Source organism: Varanus komodoensis, unplaced genomic scaffold (genome assembly GCF_004798865.1).
Source record: "Varanus komodoensis strain SLA01 unplaced genomic scaffold, ASM479886v1 scaffold10, whole genome shotgun sequence".
In the NCBI taxonomy this organism is placed as follows: Eukaryota; Metazoa; Chordata; class Lepidosauria; order Squamata; family Varanidae; genus Varanus; species Varanus komodoensis.
The window spans coordinates 14,744,086-14,766,554 of NW_025335269.1; the positions used below are offsets into that span (position 1 = coordinate 14,744,086).

The following is a 22,469-nucleotide window of genomic DNA, read 5'->3' on the forward strand; positions in this document are numbered from 1 at the left end:
TATTGCATTTTTATACCACCCTATAACCCAATTGGCTCTCTGGGCAGTGCACATATTCAGTTACAAGATACACAATAAAACAATACACTAATATAAAAATTAAATAGTAGAGCAATATAAAAGCAACACTAAAAAATCAACAATAGGCCTACAATAAGCCCAGTAGAAAATCTAAAGCCCAAACCTATATCAAACAGGTGCCAAACAAGCAATGCCCTTTGGTGGCCATCCTGTGTGCTGGCTGGCTACGAAAGCACAGAGGCCGCCTCATCTCCATTCCACTGATGTAGGTGTGGCAACCGCTCCCCTTTCTTCTGCTCCCTGGGGCCAGCGCATTTCTCAGTCAATGTCAGGGGTGGCGGGTGCAGCAGAATTATGAGGTAGTGCAAAGACTTTTTTAGTTTTAAATCTTATTTTTCTTAAGAATTTTTATAGGTCCTGCCTGGTTTGGCCCTGAAAAGCAAACACGTAGATAAAGGCTGATCCCCAAACAAACCAGGCCAGACTGGGGCAGGAGGGCAATCTGGGAATGACCAAAAGACTGGGCAAAGGACAATACAGATGAGCATAAAATATGTATATACTGATTTTCATGTTGCAAATTTGGAACTGATCATTATTATTCAAATAGAAATGCAGTGTTTCTCACCATAATGGGAAGACTGTGACCAGATGACCTGCATGCTTGGCTGTTTTATTCTGTTTTACTCTGCTCAGGTGCTTATGGTCAGTGAGCAACCATTCTTATGTTGTTTATCTTTAAATTGGGCTGCCCTTCCTAAAAAGGTTGCTTCAAATCTGGCAATGACAGCCCTTCAAATACAGGATCTGTGGAGGAGATACTTATCCATCCTCTTTCCAGGTCCATGTAAAAGACGTCTTGGCATCCACCATGACTGTTGTGACCTGGTAACTTGTCGCTCAAAGAAATGAGCTCTTTCCATTTTAGAACAAATAGTTCACAATAGAGGGGCCAGCCCTTAAGCATAGACTTAGAAATAATGCAGGAATGTTAAGCTGAACTTAACTCTTTATAGCATTTTTTACACAAAGAAGAATCACTTGTCTGCTGCGTTTTGTTTTCCTTTCTAGTTTTATCCGACGTAAGTTACCTTATGAAGATATGGATGGAGATAAATTTAGCGTTTTCCCAGTAAGTAAAGCCATATGGTAGCAACATGATTCTCATAAGCATCCCTTATGAGAAACACCCCCGGACCCTGCACAGCAAGAATGGTACAGTGACAAGTGTTCCTTATAAACAATGAAATACTGTTTCCATTTATGTTGAAGGAAAATAATCCTTTTTTATATCCTTTCCGGAGATTTGGCCATGAGGGTATATTGCCCAGAGTAGAAAATTGTTCTGTCACAGGGTGTCATGTTTGCTGAATTATTAATAAAAGGTGAAGCAAAGCCATCTAAAAATATTAAAATTGCTAGAGTGTCTTATTTCTGTATTAGAATGAGTGATGCATTTTTCTATAGATTTACCAGCCTTTCCCCCCTCCATCTTAGCTAGTTTTTATTTTAAATATTTGGTGCCTAGGAAGAGGGGAAAAAGTAACAGTGCAATTCCTATCTATGCTTTCCTAGACCTTGAGAGGTTATCACTGGAGAGGCAGAGACTGTGATGACCAAGAAGCCTCTGTGTATCCGGGTAGACGGTAATTTGGATGATTTCCTTTGTTTTGTAGAGCAACCATTCCTTTTAAAACAAAATTGTTCTGAGAAATCCTAAACACCTTGAATATTACAGTGCAACTCGGGTTATCCCAATAGGGAGGTGGGGAAGAATTCCAAATGGTTTGCATTGTTCAGTGGCTCACAGAGGAATTTCTGTAAGATCCATGCATCAGCACCAGGAGCCTTTCAAGAACACCTGCTCTGCATGCAGAAGTTTCCATGTGCAGTCCCTGGCATCTTTAGCTAGGGCTGGGAAACAAACAAACAAACAGCTACTGCTAGTCAGTGTTGACCTTACTGTGTTAGATACACCAGTTGTCTGACCCAAGGTCAGACTCTAATCTATTTGCTTTTTGCTCAGGGTTCTGTCTTGTATCAAAAATCTGAAATGAGCCTTCCCTTTTGTCTCAACCATGTTCTGTATGTTTCTGGGTGCTAGTGATGTTCTGTCTGTCGAATCGTGTTAGCTTGATCATCTTCTCTGCAACCATATTTGATCTCTTTGATGCTAATTATCAGTATGAGCCTTCAGTTATTTCAGCATCTGACTGTTTCATCTTTCATAAAGCATAAAGGGTTTCTGCTGGTTCTGTCCTGAGGTATTGATTTCTTTCCTGATTTGGGACCACCCTCATTTGCAAACCTCAAGCAGCTGAACAGGTTGAAAATTACTCGATGCCTAATGCAATGCTTAACTCAACATTAAGAAAATCAAGACCATGGCATCCAGTCCTATCACTTCCTGGCAAATAGATGGGGAAGGCATGGAGGTAGTGACAGATTTTATTTTCCTGGGCTCCAAGATCACCTCAGATCGTGACTGCAGCCAAGAAATTAAAACGCTTGGCTCCTGGGGAGGAAAGCTATGGCAAATCTAGACAGCATACTAAAAAGCAGGGACATCACCCCGCCAACAAAAATGCGTACAGTCAAGGCTATGGTTTTCCCAGTTGCAATGTATGGCTGTGAAAGCTGGACCATAAGGAAGGCTGAGCGCCGAAGAATTGAGGCCTTTGAATTGTGGTGCTGGAGGAGACTCCTGCGAGTCCCTTGGACCGCTAGGCGATCAAACCGGTCAGTCCTAGAGGAGATCAACCCTGACTGCTCTTTAGAAGGCCAGATCCTGAAGATGAAACTCAAATACTTTGGCCACCTAATGAGAAGGAAGGACTCCCTGGAGAAGAGCCTAATGCTGGGAACAATAGATGGAAAAAGAAGAAGGGGACGGCAGAGGATGAGGTGGCTGGATGGAGTCACTGAGGCAGTTGGTGTAAGCTAGAGTGGACTCCGGGGGATGGTGGAGGACAGGAAGGCCTGGAGGAGTGTTGTCCATGGGGTCGCGATGGTCGGACACGACTTCGTGACTAACAACAACAACAATGCCATGCCATGCCAGGCAGGGCTCAAGCATGATGATGTCATTGGCACATATTACACCTCTGCAGAAGTGTGGCTGTGGAGCCACTTAAATGAAAGGAAATCGATCAGACGGAACAATGGGCCAGTCTTTCAAAAAAGTCCAGTTGCCCCTGCTCTTCTCTTCTAAACGTCATTTTAATTGTTAACAATATTTGCTTATTTATCTGGCCAGGGCGACTTCTTTTATATTTTATATGTTTTATTCATTTTATATTGTTAATTTTAATTTTATATTGTTATTTTTGTATTTTATTGTATTTTATTGTGTTGTAAGCCACCCCGAGGCTTCGGCAAGGGGCGGCATAGAAATGTTCTAATAAATAAATAAATAAATAAATAAATAAAATAGCAACGTTTAGCCAAAGGGAAGTCAAGCACATTGAGCAGCCTTTCTGAATAAAAGAAAACAGCCTTCTTCATTCTGATAGAAATTGGTGTTATATCTACCAATATTGTACCATATCTGCACAAAGGAGATCAATAGCTAGAGTGTTTAACCTAACCCTCAGATCTCTGCACCTTAAAGAATTTGTGCGATAAGGTCTAAGCTGCCCCCCTCTCCTTAGTCCTCATAAAAATAAAGACCTATCGAAGACTGGTATCCCTGAACTGCATCAGGATGCTGTGCACTTATTCTTGAGTTATTGTTTTTTTAAGCCTCAGCTGCATGCTACGTAATTAAGAGAATGTGTGGTTTGATCCCAAGGTCTACTTGGAAATAGGGCAGGATGCATTGCATCATTGACACTTCCTACAATCTGGGAGGATCCTTCATTTGTATATTTTGGGTAGAGCAAAGATATAGGGTCATAAAAGAACAAACAGCAAATGAACAACAAATTTGCTTGATTCCTATAATTCTCTTGTATTTCTTTTCTATTTTAGCCCTCATAACTGGGATACAGAGAAAGATTCTAACTGTAACGGCATATGGGTGAGTTGTTGAATGTTGTATCATACCGCTTCTCTCCCTTGGTCTTCTTTCCCTGTTTTGGAATGAGCCTGTTTGCTTCATGGGTTCTTGAAAAAATGGATGTTCCCAGGTTAAGACTGATAAAACCATGAGAAACATAACTGTGGGCCAATCCTACCACAAAAACGATCACACAGGGAAGTCCCTCTAAGAACATCCTCTTTTGCTTCTCTTGGATAGTGACAAAAGTCTTGTGTTGACCCTGATTTCATACATGTTTCCAGGGTATTGAACACAATGTATGACAGAAGCACTCATAAAATGAATAACCACAAGATGAGGGTACAAACTGTTATGCCATGTAATCTTGGGGAGCAATACACCTCAAAAGGAGGCACATGCCCTCCAGTTGCCTCAAAAGGATTGGGACCTTTTTGCTGGGGTTTAACACACACAGCCAGAGCAAGCAAGCCCTGGTTTTGTATTCACACAAGCATACACAGCATTTAGAAAGGAAAAGGATGGTTTATTCATCAGCAGTATACAGCCAGGCACGAGCTCTAACCTCATGTGGTCCAGACAACAAATGCTTCCATTATGTTACATCCCAACAAATACTTCCATTACATTAAATCTTACTCTATATTTCTAAAAACAAAAAGAGCTTCTTACCTAACAGAGAGAGAGAATCTAACAGAAAGAGAGGGGTTCAAGTACTTGTCCTGCCGCACTGGAGTTTGTGTATCCAGAACTCTTGCAGGGGAGAAAGAAAAGAGAGTGAGTCCTTTCTAAAGCCCTGATATTTATACCATTTCTCTATGAACATGTGGTTTATGGGAAAGATGAATTTCTCAAGCTTATGCTAATTGTTGGAATGGGGGTTGATGGCTTCTGGGTGGCCTTGAGTATTGTTTCTCTGAGTAAAATGTGAGTTACATGACTGTGTCTGCAATGTGCTATAGATGACATAATTTCCAGGTGTCTCAGGACAATGGGTCATCCTCCTTTCAGGGTTGTTTTGCCTGATCATCTTAAGGAGGGAAATGCCTGACCTCGTGTCCACAAGAAGACAGAGGCTAGAAAATGAAGAATAATGCAATGGATTCCAAAGAAATTTCTGCTTGCATTCCAAAACAACAGTTCTCCATGGCACATGGCAGACCACTTACAAAAACAGAAGGATTTCAAAAATGGTTTGAAAACAGAACATGAGTCCAAAATCTAACTGAGCATTCGCTACTCCTTGAGTGCACATAAGTAAACTCTTAGGAACTCAGAAATGGCATTTATTGTGAGACATTCCTTATTTTATAATTGGGAATTTAATTTGGTTGCTTATATAAACCACACAGAGTCAATTTGTTCAAAACTGGAAGACCCCATTTATGAATGTGGAATATGTGTGTTGGACTTCTTTCAGCATGAAAGCCAAATTCCATTTCAGAGAAGCCCTTGAGGACCACATTCCAGTGATGGGCAGGCCTGATGGCAAAGGGGGCAGGGCCAAAAATACATATTCTGCCTTAAGGCTGTTACTGCCAGTAAGAAAGAGCTGATGATTCTGTCAAGGTCTTTATCATGCTGTAGAATGATAAGGCATAAAGGGCCATCAAGACAATTGTTGCAAGATGCCTGCATTTCAAGGATATTGTGTTTCTGACACAATTCCTAAAAGAGAACATGGATATTCAGAAAGTAATTAGTATATTTTCCTGGAAAAGAAGAATGGCTGTATATTTTCAGATCCCAAATTAATTTTCTCTTTTTCACTGTCAGGGTGTTGATCCAAAAGATGGTATCCCGTATGAGCAGAAATTCTGTAATGGTAATTTCTTTCATTCTAAAAATATAGCTGAGAAAAATTTGTAGTGATTTTATTTTATAAATGTCTGGTTACAGTTGGCCAGAATCATTAAAATTATATAGTTCTCTGTAGTGCTTTATGAAAGAGCAAAGGGTCTCTGCAAACATACTGAAAGACAAGGGTCAAGTGTCCCTGGCCAAGTGTCCCCCCAAGCATCATGTTGCCAGGGGTGCTGATTCTTTTCCAAGGCCAAGCTTAGAAAAACAAAGTTATTTGTGCAAGCAACAGAAAGCAGTAGTGCAACACATTGTCAATTGGCTAATGTGTTTGGTGTCACAAGCCTACCTCCCCTAAGTACGTTTGTATGACAAAAAGGAATCCAATTTAAGCTTTCTAAGGAAGCAGTGTGCTTATAATCACATAAACACAGAAGCCAAGTTTACACACACACCCGCCCCCCACACACACACACCAAAGGCAGACAGACCACTCAACTGTGGGAAGCTTGGCAACTAACTCAGCTTTCAGAATGGAGACAAATGTGTCTGTCAATAGCAATGCTAAGGCAAGCTTAGCGCACTCCACCAGAAACCAGGCAAGCAACTGGTCCAACTCCAGTTTTTCAGTACATCGATGGATATTCAAATTCGTTAATTTTCCAAATGTAGAATCAGCAGTGGCCAGTCTGCATCAGCCTGTGCTCCTAAAAGTGGTTGAAACTAGATTCATGCACAGGATGCTGTTCAGCTACTAAATTACCTTTAACTTTGGGAATTGTCTCATTGGGTCATTCACAGAGAACTGTGAATGAGTCTGAAAACTGACAACAGAAAATTTGGTGACTAAAGCAGACCGCATAATGGAGGTTTTCAGGAAGAAAGGGCATGCTTTGGATAGAACCAGGCTTTTGGCATGGGACATATCCACATGACCAATGTGATGCGAGTCATCCATAATGCGTGTGTACTTGTCTCCTGGAACTTAAATATTGAGGACAGAGCTCTGTCCTGGTGGTGTAAAAGCCATGCAACCATCACAAAACAAAGACCTGGCAGAACTAGCTGAGGGTAACAGAGTTGGTAATGTAAGCTAACCAGCAAGAGAAGCAAAGTTCTGTGGAAAGACTTGACATGATTGCATATTTATTTATTTATTTATTTATTTATATTGCGATTTATATCCTGCCTTTTTCCGACAAAGGGCTCAAAGCATCATCTCTCCTCCTCCATCTTATCCCCACAACAACAATCCTGTGAGGTAGGTTGGGCTGAGAGTCTGTGACTGGCCCAAAGTCCCCCAGTTGGCCCCATGGCTGAGCAGGGACTAGAACCCAGATCGCCTGAGTCCCAGTCCCACGCTCTTAACCACTACACCACACTGGCTCTCAGTATTCCTTCTTAATATAAGGCCATCTCTGACTTCTACTCCTACCTTCTGCACACTTCAGGTGTGAACCAACCCATACGTGATGGACTTATGTTCATGTAATGCGACTTCCCCATCCTGTCCTCGCCTCGCAGCATGCATCCAATCTGTTCCAGAAGGTCTCTTAACCCTTTGAATTAGATTGGGGGTGGTGGAGGAGGAAATCTCTTCTGCCAGCGGTTCTTTTCCACTGGTGGAACAACACCACTGGATGTAATCCTGTGCACAGAATAGTACATGATTGATCCATGGAGGGCACCAAGAAGGAGGCCATGTTTCTGCAAAGGCCATTATGCCACCTGGGCAGTGTTTGAATTAGGCCATTGTAGAGCTTGAAAGCCTCACACTCCTTCGTCAGCACAATGGACCCCAATCATGGCAGTAGGCATGTCTAAAATTAACCCTGAATCAAACTAACATAGACATTCCCCAGGGTCTGTTTTGTGCCTCCAATGTTCAATAAGTGCTAGCAAACAGTAGGTAAGTGTGGACAGTAAAATACATTCATTTCTGATTTCCGTAAGGATTTCAAAAGCCAAGATCATTACCCATCTTGTCTTTATTGTTTAATCTGGTGATATAGTGTTATGTAGCCATTGATAAGTAGTGGTTCAAAAGCCATCTGCATTGTTATTTCTTGTAAGATATCATCAAGCAACATCCATTTTCAAAGACTGGGTGCAAAGCAGCAGCTTGCATTATGAGAAACTTATAATTTTGCCCTAATAGACTCTATTGAGAGGTACGCTTTCAATACTCTGATTTCACTAAATGTTTTAAATTTATTGAATCCATTGCAGATAGTAAAAATTTATGTTGCTCCCAGCAGAGTCCACATTAAAGTACCAATCTAAGCCTTAAAAAAAGCCTAACAGAAATTGGTCTAATTTAGTGTGCACTTTTTATAAAACTGATTGATGCATCCATTTCTCCTGTGTTATTTATAGTGCAGAGGAAGTTGAAAATCTTGTACCAGGTTTAGAAATTAGCACAAATGGCCAATTCATTATTTTAATTGCTCTCTTTGAACTGAATCTGTGGCATGGGTTTTCTTAATGTGGCCATGCTTTGTGCAATGTACAGCTTTGCAGTGTGAGAAAAGTTAATGAGAGTTTTAACATTATTATTAATGAAATGCCTTCTTTAGGCACGGAGTCCAAAGGAGTTATTATCCTGGGAGATTCAGCTGGGGCTCATTTTCACATCCCTCCTGAATGGTTGACAGCATCGCAAATGTCAGTGGTATGTCATTTCAGTTGGTCATTGTTCTGGCACGAGTTGGCTGCCTGTTGGTTTACCTTCTTCTCTGTTAAAGTGTGTCCAGTAAGAACAGGTACAGAAATGCTGGGGGTTTTTTCAATGGGAAACATTGCAGCCCATTGAAAAAGAAACCACTATGTGCCTTTTTTAATATATTGAGAATAAATCTAGAAACCAAGAGATCCGAAATAATTATTTTAAAGAGACTCTGTGAAATGAATGGATACTATAAGCGTGTGATATTCTCTCATGTACTCATTTTCTGCTGTGCTGACTACAATGAGGTTATAATTTATTATTGCTGCTGCAGTGCTCATCATTATGACAGGTAAGGATGAAAGGGATGAGTATTTGACAGAGAGCCCCCAGCAATAAAGGCAGAGGACAAACGGAAATGTTGGTTTGGGGGCAACCCCTAAACCAGGGACGGGAAAATATGGGAAGCCTTGGAGCCACTTTTGACCACAAACATCAACCTCTTCCCCACATGAAGTTGTACTGAGAAAACACTTTTTAAGCCCTTTAAAAATAATTAGTAATGTCATTTGGCAACAGACATCTCTATAGCACTCTAGTACTAAAAGTCTGATTTAGTTTCTCCATGAGCTAAATTGATGTTTTTAATACTTCATAGCCATTGAGGAATGCCACTTTATATTTAATGGGGTGAAGGGATGGCAGAAACCCTGTGCAGCCTGTGGACTGTGCGTTTCCCTGCCTTAAGGAATGATTTTTGGTTGAATTTTGCAGGACACTGTGATTTGAGAAACCAAAAGATTTCTTCTGCAATTAAGCTCATCGGAGGAGGAAGGGAGAGGAAATAGTTCAGATGAATGGTAATAGCAACAGCTACTCGGAGAAAATGGACTGGCTTTTAGTGGCCATTCTTCCTGTAGTTTAGGACTTCCAACCCACAGCTTCTCTGTAAATCCATTATAGAAGCTTAGGGCTCAGTCCAGATGTGGGCAACTGTGCAATGATAGGGGACATTACCCCATTTGCAGTGGCTGCCCTGCTGCCAAAGAATTAAATAATTAATGCATTAAAATTGAAAAGATTAAATAAATTAAAAATGGGGTATGGGGAAAGGCTAGAACACCCACAAAATCAAAAGTTCAGCTTGCTTAGAAGTGAAACTTGACCCTTTTGGCACTCCATAGTGACTAAGGAAGCTAAATGTGGTCCTTTGGGCAGAAATTCCTGGGGGTTGCAGGGCCAAAAATTGCACAGTCCTGACTTAATCCTTCAGTATAATCCCTTTGGGGGAGTTGCTGGTACTGAAATCAATTGAATGGTGCAGAACTGGTTCTGAAGACATGATCATAACTTTCTTTCCCAAGGCAAATGTTGCCTGTTGCACAAATGTGTCTGTCACAAAATTAATCATAACTTTGGGATCCGAGTTCAACTTTTTATATTAAAGATTTGATTTTGTTTCCAAAATTTTATCTACTTTAATCTAAAACAAAGAATCTTGGCTCAGATGGATGAATTTCAAGGCAATAATTTTAATTAGCAGATTGCTACACATCAAGCTTTGAATCATAAGGAACTTATGAAAATGAACAGAAAGAAAGTTTCCTTTCCCCCACCTTCCACCAACATCTTGCACATAGTTCAAAGCCACTGTCAGATCATCTGCTGCCTTGCCACTGATTTTTTTGTTTTGTTTTGTTAGAATTAGGTGATGCAGTAATGAACACAAAAAAGCAGCAATTTTGCTCTAAAGCATGGCATACCAGAAGTAGCAGATGTTGGGTTTTCTGGGACAATGCTCCCCCCGCACACACAGACACAGAAGTTGCCTACCCCTGCCCTAGGATGCAAGCTTTTTCTTTCCTAAGTTGCCAGAGCAGGATCCCTTGTTCAGATCCGGGGCATACGGGGCTTTTAACTCTTTCTCAGTGGGTTAACACAGAGGCACCTTTCTGAACAGTCAAGCTGCAGCCAGAACTAACCGGCTTGCTGTAGCTCGGGGGATATCTCAGGGCTCCAGCTAAGTCCCCTGGGATCCTGCAGGAGGACTAGATGGGGGAGGAGGCACACAGCCTCTGCTGCACCTGATCGTCTGCTAGGCACCAGGGATTTTAACCATAGCGCCTCATTAGCATTCCCAAGGGGCTTGCTGGCATATTGAAGTCCTCTGAGAGGATGCTGGGAGGGGAATTTGCACTTTGAAAGCAAATGCTCCATATCAATAATTATACTGTTCTGGGCAGCATGCAAATTACCATCAGCATTGTTTGTAGTTTTAATTTGCCCATTGGAGAGCTCAGCTGATTTAAATATTCTTGATTAGCAATTGCTTTTCTTTGTAAGTGCTTTATAGGGGAAAATATTACAGGAATGACACTGATGAACACAGTACATCAGAAGCAGTGACAATTGGGATTATCATTCCTGATTAATATGCTAACAATACTAATGATGATGTGAATGATGACAACAACAGACAATAGACAATTTTAGATTGGTCAACATTTGTTTCATAAATCTTAGATGGTCGCCTCTCCCAGTTTTTCCACCAATGTTTTTCAAGGAATGCAAATACCTTATGTGCCAAATATTGCTTAGGTTCCAGAGTTTAAACCTGCTTCTGTGCTCTGAACTCAGATCTGGAGACCCTCCCTTCTTCTAATAATAATTAATCTGCAGCACTTATTACTTAAGTATTGATTTTGTTTTTTGGTTTTTGGGTTTGTTTGTTTGTTTTGGCCAAAAAGGATAAAAATGAGCCCAAATTACTCCTGGAGTAGTTTACCAATGATCATTTAAATAATATTGCCTGCCTGCAGACTCACAATCTAAAAAGATATGGCACACCCATAAGAAAGGGTAGATATGGAAGTGGGCAGAAATGATGTAGTCCTTCAGCTGCCCATCTCAACTCCTGCAGGTACAGCCTACTGAAATGGCTGCAAGTGCCAACAGTTGTGCAGGGAGGAGCCTTTGCAAGGAGGGCCTCTCAGCAGTGCTGGTGCAATGGCGCCTTTTCCCCACTCAGAGGAAAAGAAATGATTGCTGTCCCAGGGCTCCTGTGTTCTCAACCCTGAAATCTGCTTTAAATATCAAGACATGGCACTGGGACAGGGTAATTATTATTATTTAATCCATACTAATTAAAACTAATATTAACTTATGATATTTATTACCTACAATTTTTTCCATTATAGAACTTAGGACAGAGTACATAGACTTCCCCGATACTGACCAAACCTAGGGTGCAATCAGGTACATCTTTAGACAGGCCAGGTGCTCCTGCTGGGAGTTGGAGGTCTTTCTTTCTGTCTAAACATGCATAGGGTTGTACGTTTAGCTTGTTTTGCTTCAACAAAGTTGCAAAATTATGGACCTTTCACCATCACCAGCCATATCCTGGGGCTACCTCTGAGCTGGAGTTTACCTCACAGCATCTCAAATATTTTAAGAATGGCAGAAAAGCCTCCTCTTCCAGGATAAAGCATTCTCACAAACATTTGCTTCTGTCACTAAGCCATCCGCTCCTTTGGGGCAGTAGAGAGCTTTCTTCCCAGCCCCCATAGCAGGCTTCCAGTTCTGGTAAAACTAAAAGACACGAAGAAGCACATGGTTCTCCTCATGAAACTGAAAGACGTGAGGAAGCACGTGATTGTTTGCGTGCTCATGGAATGGCAAAGGGTAGGGATATACAGGCTGGTGCCCTCCAGATGTTTTACACAACTCCCACCTGCTCAAACTAGTATGGGAAATGTCCAGTGAGCCATAATCCAAAACATCTGGAGGACCCCAGGATGCCTATCCTGGCACAGAGCATAGGATGGCTCCAAATCAAAGCAGTCGTATTCTGCTCAAAACCCACCTGATCTCCAGGAATAAAGAAAAGAGCTTTGCAGCTTGTCCCATCCCCCAAGTGCATACATTTAGTTACATCAATGCCTGCTTTGTAATTAGTGATAATTCACTGTATTTAATTTGATTAAGGTTATTAACTATATTTTAAACTGCTTAAACCTCCCTTCATTCTTTTCAGACTCACTGATAATAGCAATCACATTAATTACAAACCTCTAGTGTGCAAAAGGGAAACCACCCTGATTTGTTCACCTCCTTTTTAGAAAACATTTTCCAACCTTCTGGAGGTAGTAAGTGATGAACTTGATTGGCCACAGTTTTCAGAAGTCACTGGATTTCTCAACTCCACAGTCGGGTAAGCAGCAGCACCTGAAACTTCAGGGATGGATTTGGGGGAAGAAGTACTGCTCCAATAGCGGTACTTCAACCTTGAGATTGTCTCCTCTGAGGGTTCCTAAAGATGATGGTCCTCCACTTCTGAAAGAAGTAAGTTGCTAACTAGGGATGTTTGGCAAGGGCACGTGTTGTTTGGTCCACATTTTGAAGTGAACTATCTCAAAGTAAAACTCCTGAACCATTCATTCATTGCACTTCTCTAAATGTTGTGATGCAATTCTTGACTGAGATCAAGCCACCACCAGACAAACACAGCAGATGGAATATCCAGTGTATCTCAGCATACTCCAAACACAATGTCTTTTGAGAAAAGAAGTTCATAGTTTTGACTGCCTATCACTGAGGGCTGAACTAGATGTGACACCAGTCACATAACTGGCGTTTCAGTGAAGGGTTTGGTTTGGTTTGGTTTGGTTTGGTTTGGTTTGGTTTGGTTTTTTTGAAAAGAGTAAATAGCAGGCACCAGAGGCAAGGCTGATCAGGATTAGGACCACAGAGGGGAGCAAAGTATTAATGGTTCCCTTTCCCTGCCAGCCTGGGACATGATCTGGATTCTTGAACTTGCTATTTGGTTAACTGAATGAAAGGGAAATCAAGCAACAAATGCATGTAAGAACCATCCCATAGCCCCACGTGTTGATTCTAACCCTGCCTAAAACAAAATGCAGAGGCTTTAATTAGTGGTGCTTCATCCAGATGGTTTTTCCCCCAGTGTAATTACCTTGATAATTCAGCCCCCAACTTAATTACTTTGTTTCATTTAGTTGCTGAGTATATTTTCCAATTTCAACTCTTCTGAAGTAGCCTCTATTTTTAATCTCTGTTATTCTTTCTATTCCCACATCTGCCCACTTGTCTAGAATGACAAAGAAATGTTTGGAGATGATGTTTCCTTGATACAACAATCCCTTAAATATTTCCTTGTGATTTCCAAGGCACGTCTGTTAACATTCCTTGACGTCCTGATTCCTGGGCATTTTGACTATTTCTGTAATTCCATTTGCCCATTTCCCCTTTTGGATCTTATAAGTAACACTGTTATTAGTTCTTCATTTTAAAGGAGGTTTTGATTGGAAAATATTTGGAGCTAGATGTCGTATCATCTAAGGAAAAGTAGTTGCCTAATGTAGCTAAGAACTGAGGCTGTCAGAAAGAAAGAACTATTTAAAGGATGATCTAAGCTCCTTAGTGATCCAAAGCTTTTACTATATGCCTGTCATAATGTCTTGACACAGTCGCAGTTACTAGTGATATGTACAAGTCTTTTACTCCAAGCCTCAAGTCAAGTCTCAAGTTTTTACTTTCAAGTCCAAGTTGAGTCTCAGGTCACTGCAAGAAATTTTTGAGTTGAGTCTCACATACCTCCTCAAGTCTTAAGAGCCAACTTTAACAGAAAGAAGAGAGGTGGTGGTGTTCCCATCTGCACTTTCAATGGCTTAGCAGGGTATATTTATTTATTTATTAATTTATTAAAACATTTTTATGCCGCCCCATTTGCCGAAGCCTCGGGGCGGCTTACAACATAGATAAAACAATAAGTTAAAATATCCATATAAAATAATCTTAATTAAAACACACATTATAAAATAAGCCGCCCTGGCCAGATAAAATTCAATTGTATTTAGCATTTAAAATGTTGCTTAAATAAAAAGGTCTTAGCCTGGCGCCGAAAAACAAATAACGATGGCGCCAGGCGGACCTCTCTGGGGAGCGCATTCCATAACTTATGCGCCACCGCTGAGAAAGCCCTTCTCCGAGTAGCCACCCTCCTAATTTCTCTCACGGAGGGCTCCCGGAGAAGGGCCTCTCCCGCCGATCTCAGGGGGCGACTGGGCAAATATGGATGTAAGCGCTCCTTCAGGTAACCAGGACCCAAGCCGTTTAGGGCTTTATAGGTCATTACCAACAGTAATATACAGTATACAATATACCCTCACTTTTGGAGGCATACCACCACCACCACCAGTGATATATTTAAGTTGTTTTCATTTGTTCCTCCCTGGAAACATGCAGGAAATGAACAGAGGCAGCAGGCAGGAGAAGCACTGCTGCCCCTGCCAAGGAGAGCAAAGTGCACCAAAAAAAGCTGAAACTGGCAGTTACATTTCTAGTTACATCTCCAGTAACTTGGAGAAATTATCTTGGTACACTCTGTCAACTGAATAAAGCCAGTGTCTCTAAGCTTTCCTATTTCTTGGAAAATGTGTCCTGCAAACTGTTTCTTTCTGTACCCTTTGATCCTTTATTTAGATAGATATTAGCACATATGTCATATTTAAAATATTAGTCTCTAAAAAAATCAGGCCCCTAAAATAGTCCCTTGTGCATCTATAGCCACTAACTGCTTATTCACAGTTTCTGGGAGAAATCTAGGCTTGACTACCATCTAGTCCTGCTGAATCAAGAGCAGACAGACTTCAGACTTGCAGGTTCTACTTCATTTTTTACTAGAACTCTCAAATCCAGCAATCAGAGTTAGGTGTGAAATAGTGCTCAGGAGGATAGGTATATGCTAAGAACTATTGTGTAGGTGAACTAAGGATCAGGGTGCTTTTGAACACATTCTCAGCCTAAGAATTGTGGATCAGTGCCAGAACCAAGCTTACCCATCACACAAATATCCCCCTTCTGGTTTCCCCCCAACTGTCTTTTTCAGCAACATTTAACTGTGTGGGTGTATATGAGGAGAGGAGTGTTTAAATTGTTGCTATTGTAACTCAAAGGGGAGTCAGAACCCTTGCAGATCTACTGCAAATCACCAGTAATCCTGTTCTAGCCTTTGCCCACCTCTGCTCTAGATTAGAGTGTCTGCCAATATCCATTACCTAATGATTACCTTGCCTCCTAATTAATTGTGTCTAAAGGTAGGGTTGAACAAAGAAATCCAATTTCTTGGCTTTCACTAGTCAGTGTAAGCAACCTCAGATCAACTACATCTCAGTCATGTAGCTTTTTGGCTCTTGGTTCCTACCTCTGGTGCATTGTGGGTGATGTGCTGAAAGCCAGAGTGATGCAGAGGCAAGGTAATGTTGATCTTCACAAACCTGGGCTGTGGGTTTGCTGCAGGGGTAGCAAATTAATGGTTTGATACTGTTTAGTCTTTAAGCAGCATTTGCCACCAATGCAAAGCAAAAGCAGTGCAGGGACCACCATGCCCACAATGCCTTGCTTTGTAAGCAAATGGGACCTTGTGAGGTGAGATGGCCTTGGATAGCCTTGGAGTGCCCACACCACTAGCAGCCACACGAAGTTCTGGAGGAACAGGAGGAGGGTGGTGCGAGGGGAATGAGAGCTGGAGGTGGCTTCTTCACCAAGCCAGTGCACTGGGGAGAGGAGGAGGTTGGTCCTTATTAGGTGCTAGCCTTGTCCAGGCCATCAGCTTTTGCCCTTCTATGGAACTCTTCTTTCTGCTGCTGGCTGGATTAATTCAGAGGTTTCCCCCCTCAGTTAAATAATAAAATGAAATACTCAACATACTGGCTCGGCATCCTTTTCAGACTTCAGGAGTCTTTTTTACCCTTGGAAGTGAGAGGCTTTGGAACTCTTCTCAGCTCTTCTTCCTTTGGGGCTCAACTAACACCTGCAAACAAATTGACACTCACCCCACTCAATAACCTCTGAGCCATTAGTCTAGTTGTTTCAATGGATCTCTTCCCTTGCTGCTGTGAGGGCTGACTGAATTTGTCCTCTGCAGGTGATAACACAGAAGCATTAAGCACTGCAGATGGTCCAAGGCTTCTTTCTCCCTGGTGTACAGCAGGCTGAACAGAGCCATCTCAATAAACTCTTTCCCCCACTTATGTAAGAAACTGCAACCTCTCCTAAAGGAACAGTAACAGAAATTATCCTTGGGTGTGAAAAGCTGTGAAACACTCCTGTGAACCTTTAGCAAGTCATTATCTCTCCAACCTATCTCACAAGGTTATTATGAGGCTAAAATCATACAAATAAGATAAAATACAAATAGAAGAAATACATGATATCAAAGGTCCTCTCTCAAAATAGGGGTTGATCTAGGAGGACATCAAGTCTGTTATATCATGTTTCTTAGCTACTTCCTTTGTGAATTGACTAACCAGAGTTCGTTGTCTTTGTTTCAGTGGATGGACAGAGTCAATCTACCTAGAGTTACTCAGAAGAAACCGCTGCAACCATAGAGATTACCAGAACCTTTCTAAAAATGGTAATTTGGTCTCATTTCTCATCCATTTGTGATGTGTGAAGCTGTGGCACTGCAGGGCTAGAAATTACGCAGAATGCAGATGGAGTAGAAGCACACAGATTGTGCGGCTTCTCTTTATGGGGAAGCAGCACTGGTCAGTATCAGCACACATGCTTCCCATGCAAATAGTTCTGTCCCCAGCAGCTCCAGAAAGGGCTGGAAAAGGAGACCCCCCCCCACCTACAATCTTGGAAAGCCACTGTCAGTCAATGTCAGCAATGATGAGCCAAATGGACCTGTGGTCTGATGGGTTATAAAAGAACCTCCTAAAGCAAATAATAATAGTATGATGATGATAGCCTCCCGCCGAAACAAAGGAATCAAGAAATTCCTCACTTGCAAAAATGTACAAATGTATAAAAGAAAGGAGAAATACTCTAAACATGAAAGCCTTCTTAATAACAAACGGCTTAGCATCAGTATCAGAGACATCACTGGGCATAGTGCACACAAACCCACTGAATGCTCACAATAAAGTGACATGACACCATAAAACTTTATAATTAAAAATGAAAAAATGCAGGGGTAGATCCTGATTTAGGCATGGGCAACTGGGCTGGTAAAGCAGATTTCCTTACCCACCCCCTCCTTTCCATGACAGCCTTCCAGTGACAGTAAGCAGTTCCTGGATCCAACCCACAGTTTGGTGAGTGTATTTCACCCACCAGGGTCTTCTCTGGCAGCATAAAGATTTTGAATATCCTTCTCACTTTCCCAAATATAGATACACCATCTGGGACAGGCTTTAATTCATGCACTTCTGTATTCAGGAAATGAGGTTTATACTGCAGGCAACAAATCTCCTCATGAAAGACTTCATGCCCCCAGTGCATATGGTACGGGCTCCAAGAATTACCAGGCTGCCGTACCCTTAGGATGCCTGGCCCCCTCTCTCACCACAGGCTATGCTTGGATGACTGGTTGAACCAAGACACAGATGCATTCGGGGTGCTCAGAGATACATAGGGGCGGGGTGAGGCTTCCAGAAAAGGCCTAATACCATCATTGCCCTGAGAGTTGGCAGGGGGTGCAGGTACTTGGATGAAAAGTGGGAACAATGGCACAGTGCCTTTCAGTACAAGGGATCTTCCATCGCAAAACTTCCAGGAACTCTTTCACGTTTGATGCAGCCTACATTCCCCTCATATATGACTGATAGGGACCCTCTTCCTGAATCCACTGCCCTTCAACATTGTATTTTCTCATCTATTCTTTTGTACTATTCTGCACTGATGTGTTCTATCTTGGATCCATACAGCTTGTGTTCAGTGTCCATTAATGACTGCTCTGGCCCATTGAACATTAGGAAACTAGATATTTCATGTCAGTGCTGAGTACCATTAGAAGAGGGAAAATGTTATTTTAAACTTCGCTCACTGGGGGAATCATAGTTCACCTGGGTGCACTGAAGGAAACCTGGATTGGTGCAAGTGAAAATTTCTTTCACTTGCATCATTAAATTCTATACTTTCTTTACGGCTTTGGGGAGCAAATGGTTGATTAAGCAACAGGGTAAAGCCAGTTCAACAGCCTAACAGCTAGTGCATGCAAATCTCGCAGTATTCTTTTTCATGCCTGCATATTATGCTCCCCACGGAGCCTCTGTTCATCCCTAACTAGCTTTCCATGAGGCCACAAGGACACATCTCCAAGGCATTGTGGGACAAACACCCCAATATTTGATTTCCGTTATGCTGAAGAGCCAATAGTTTCCTTTGTTTTTATGCAAAATAACTTGCTGCAGACAGCCAAGGCAAAATGAACTCTGGGATCTTCATGATACTTGGAGTATCTTATGGGTTTCAACAAAGGAATTCCGTTCAGGCCATGGCCAAACTGAGAATCCAAAGCTTCTTTCACCTGAATTGCCCAGGTGTTTTGGTCTGCCCTTCCTTTTCTGCCTGCTCAAATCACTGGGGCTTCAGTTTTGCTGCACAGCAATAGGGGCAGAGCTGGTGGGTAAAAGGACTAGGACAGAAACAGGAAGGAGACGCTGCAGCTGCCTCATATTTGGCTCTCTATCAGATTTAAGGCAGAGGGAGGCATCTCTGAGTTACAGCTTGAAAGCACTACCACTGGAAAATTATATGAGGTCTGTTTGATATACTGGGGAAGGGGCTTCTTTGTAGCTCCCACATGAACCTTAATTTAGAAGTCCCTAAGCCCATCCTTTACCCATGTGGTATCTGTGCATAGTAATTGAATGTGAATTACATTGAATTATGAGTCAGCAATAACTGCCCAGAAAGCTTCAGCTATTTCATGGTATAGAAATATGAATGTGGCATTATATAGTGGTTGCTAACTTAACGCAGGAGGGCAAAGATATGTTAATAGTCTATTTGCCAAAACCTGAATTACTATATATTCTGAGAGCTAGGTCGTTGTTGTTGCTGTTGTTGTTGTTAAGTCTAACACCAGGGACTCTTTCTGCTTTCCAGCTCAGGTATTACATTTCCTACCTCTCTACATTTCAGATGCAGAATGCTGCATCCGTGCCAGTGCTGTAAGGCAGCTTTCTCTACATTAAGTACACCTTTGCTATTATACATCCAACATAAATATGTTATCCTCAAGCCAGAAAAAATAGTTGTGCTTAAGTCCCATTGAAATTGGTGAGGTATGAGTTAATGATTATTAACCTATCACTTATTTTATTGGAACTTAACTGTGGTGGTATGTTATAGACTGTAGCCTATGAGTTCATTATGTTACATTCTTCTAAATCCATGTCTTCCATTTTCTAGGTGCTGCTTCAGGAAACATACAAGATCTTGCAGAAAGGTAACTCTCTTACAGGGGATTTGCATACTTTGATTCATAATTGAAATAGTCAGTTGTAGAAGAATGCAGCATGTCGTCATCACTGTTGTTACCTCCTATCTCCAATCCATTGAGGCTGTTTACACTTCTCCAGACTCAGAGGAATATAGGCATCCTATGGAGGGTGGAAGGAGTGCAGAAAGTAAGGTTGTCTCTGCACTTCTCTTACCCTCTAAAACACTTGGATGGCCAATTTCAGCCATCTGTTTTGTCTTGTGGCAGAAGAGAAGGAAGATACTTCATATACTGGCAAATCATGTCACCTCCTCTCCCCATCCCAAAAGTCTGTCTCCAAAGCCACTCTTGTAGTCTTGAAGTTGCAGGCATAACAATTCTGTCATTAACTGGCTGAAAGGGTGGAGAGAAGTTGTGCTGAATTTCGAGACCTTGTTTCTGAGGTCAGAGCTGGGGCTCTAGAATATCCTATGACTGTCTAGACTCAGTCTATCAGGAATACGACTGTGCCCTAAATGTTCAGTTGGGATATTCCCCACCCCAAGTTCTTGATGAAAACTGTAACACCCTTTCTAGTCTCTCTACTATCTTCCCTACACATCATCTGCCATTAAAACTGAATCTTTGTGATCTGTTTTAATTGACTGATAGAATATGTTGAACACGCTGGTAAGGGTGGGGGGAGGAATGGCAATGCACATCTCTAACGTAATGTCTGCAATGGTTGTATTAGTCTTGTTTGTCTTTCCCTGTTTTTTCGGGAGCCTTGACTGACTCAGGCAATGTGATTCCACTTATGGCTCTCCATGTCTGTCCCATCAGTGTGCATATCTTTGATCTATGCATACAACTTACTGGCTGAAGGCCAATGGTGATGCCCTGTTTTATTTTCATGGACTTTTTGCTTTCCTCTGTAGTCTAAACACCCCACCTCTCTCTTCAATCTGCAAACAGACCTATAGTCTATTTTGGATTGCTACTTCCCTTTTCCTTTCATTCATTCATTTCCAGACTTTGTGTGCTAAAGGTTGGTGTTATAAATGGGGACGGAGGGTGGGCCCATATCCACAGGGCTCCTCATCCATTGCAGCTTTTCTTTTCAGCCTTACAGGAGGTGTCCAAGGTGCTCCATAGTGGTGAACCTATGTTGGGATGGGCTTCAGCACCACAAACAGCTCCTTTAAAGCGGACAAGTGCTGCAATAGATGAGAAGCCCCATAGATGCAGGAGTTACTATCGAAGTTATATGCTAAACAAGTTCTTGGTCTTAATAATACCTATTTTTTTGTGGGGGGATTTGGAAATAGGAACGCAAAGCCCCATGGGATCAGATTAAAGATCAATCTAATCCCACGTCCTGTTTCCAACAACCACCAGGTAGATGCAGTAAGGCAATTATGACAAAGAGTTGCTGGAGGACTTATCCTCCATAAAGATTATTCCGATTCTTTTTTAAAGCCACTCAAACTGGTGGCTGCCACCACTGATGATTTCTGAGAGCCCTTCTGCTTAACTCTGTTGGGAAAGTCAAAGGAATGCTGCTTTCCATATACAGCCTAACTATGGGAAGGAACTGCTGTGATAAGCAAACACATTTTGCGATCCCTAAGGCAAGTGTCTTTGATGCTAGTGACTGGCACCCAGAACTTAAATCTGCATGTAATGGCTGTAAATATCCGCAGAAGTATTTTTCATCTATCCGTTCTATGCAATAGGAACATAGTGTACAGCAATATTTATAGAGAGAGGGGGATAGAATTCATGGTATGTGTGGATTTTAACACTTAGACTTTTATAATTCCTTTTTAGTTTGGCAAGAAGTCAACAGTTTGACAAGCCTGCAATAGTTATATTTGCCATGATTGGGAATGATGTCTGCAATGGGTAAGGTTTCAAGAAACAGTAACGTTAACGAAGAGCATATCCACATCACTGGCTTAAACTAATAATTGAACAGACATTCTCTCTTCCCAGAGGACCTTAAGGAGGACTAGATGAGAAGATTCTCAATATCATGGCTAAAGTACATTTCCAAAATTCCTGTGCAGAGGAGAAGTCACAGCAGCTAAACTGGTGCAAACCAAATATAAGTTTGCAGAGCAGATATTTTTGTTTGTATTATCATTTCATAGCGTCCTTGCAATATGCTGCATTAACTTGCTGGATTTTGTTAAACTGAGTATTAGAGTTGCAGCTTTAGGACCTTATGCATGAATCATGTAACAATCCCCTGCCTTTGCTTCAGTAAGAGAATGGACCGGTTCACATGGCACATTAATACCCCCCTGGGGATGTTAGCTGTGCACTGTGGGTAAAATTCCCCTATGCCTGGCAGATGACCAGGCACAGCTGGTGACTGTGTCCCTCTTCCTCCCTGCTCTTCCCCTCCAGTCCTCCTGCAGTTTCCCTGCAGAAGCACAGAAGAGAGCAGGATTGCTCAGAGACAATCCTGCTCTTCAGGCAATGGCAGGAACCCAGGGTGGCAAACCTGGAGTGGGACTGACACAAGAAATGCTGCTTCCTGCTCGGCTCAGGAACCCAGTGCAAGGCAACCTGCTTCTTGGCTGCAGCGCACCACAGCTGAGCGGTGTGGGGTTGCCCATGCCCCTTCCCACTGTCCAGCCATGGTGCAAGAGGCATGCTCAGCTGCATCTCCCTGGAAGGAGGCCCGGCTGACTGTGCTGCTCCGGCCCACAGTCCACCCTTACCCCACTTTTGAATGGTGTGGTGCCTGC

General features: G+C 42.0%; 1 protein-coding gene across 3 annotated transcripts in view; it reads left to right on the plus strand.

The window, feature by feature from the left end:
• AOAH (acyloxyacyl hydrolase) overlaps nt 1-22,469 on the plus strand; it is a 99,031-nt gene that overhangs the window by 58,761 nt on the left and 17,801 nt on the right. For all 3 annotated transcript variants that reach the window (XM_044454496.1, XM_044454517.1, XM_044454506.1), the window contains 9 exons: nt 1,093-1,153; nt 1,597-1,667; nt 3,991-4,039; nt 5,795-5,843; nt 8,395-8,489; nt 12,602-12,693; nt 16,835-16,917; nt 19,704-19,740; nt 21,544-21,618. In XM_044454496.1, the coding sequence (XP_044310431.1) occupies nt 1,093-1,153; nt 1,597-1,667; nt 3,991-4,039; nt 5,795-5,843; nt 8,395-8,489; nt 12,602-12,693; nt 16,835-16,917; nt 19,704-19,740; nt 21,544-21,618 (612 nt within the window). The remainder of the gene's footprint in view (nt 1-1,092; nt 1,154-1,596; nt 1,668-3,990; nt 4,040-5,794; nt 5,844-8,394; nt 8,490-12,601; nt 12,694-16,834; nt 16,918-19,703; nt 19,741-21,543; nt 21,619-22,469) is intronic.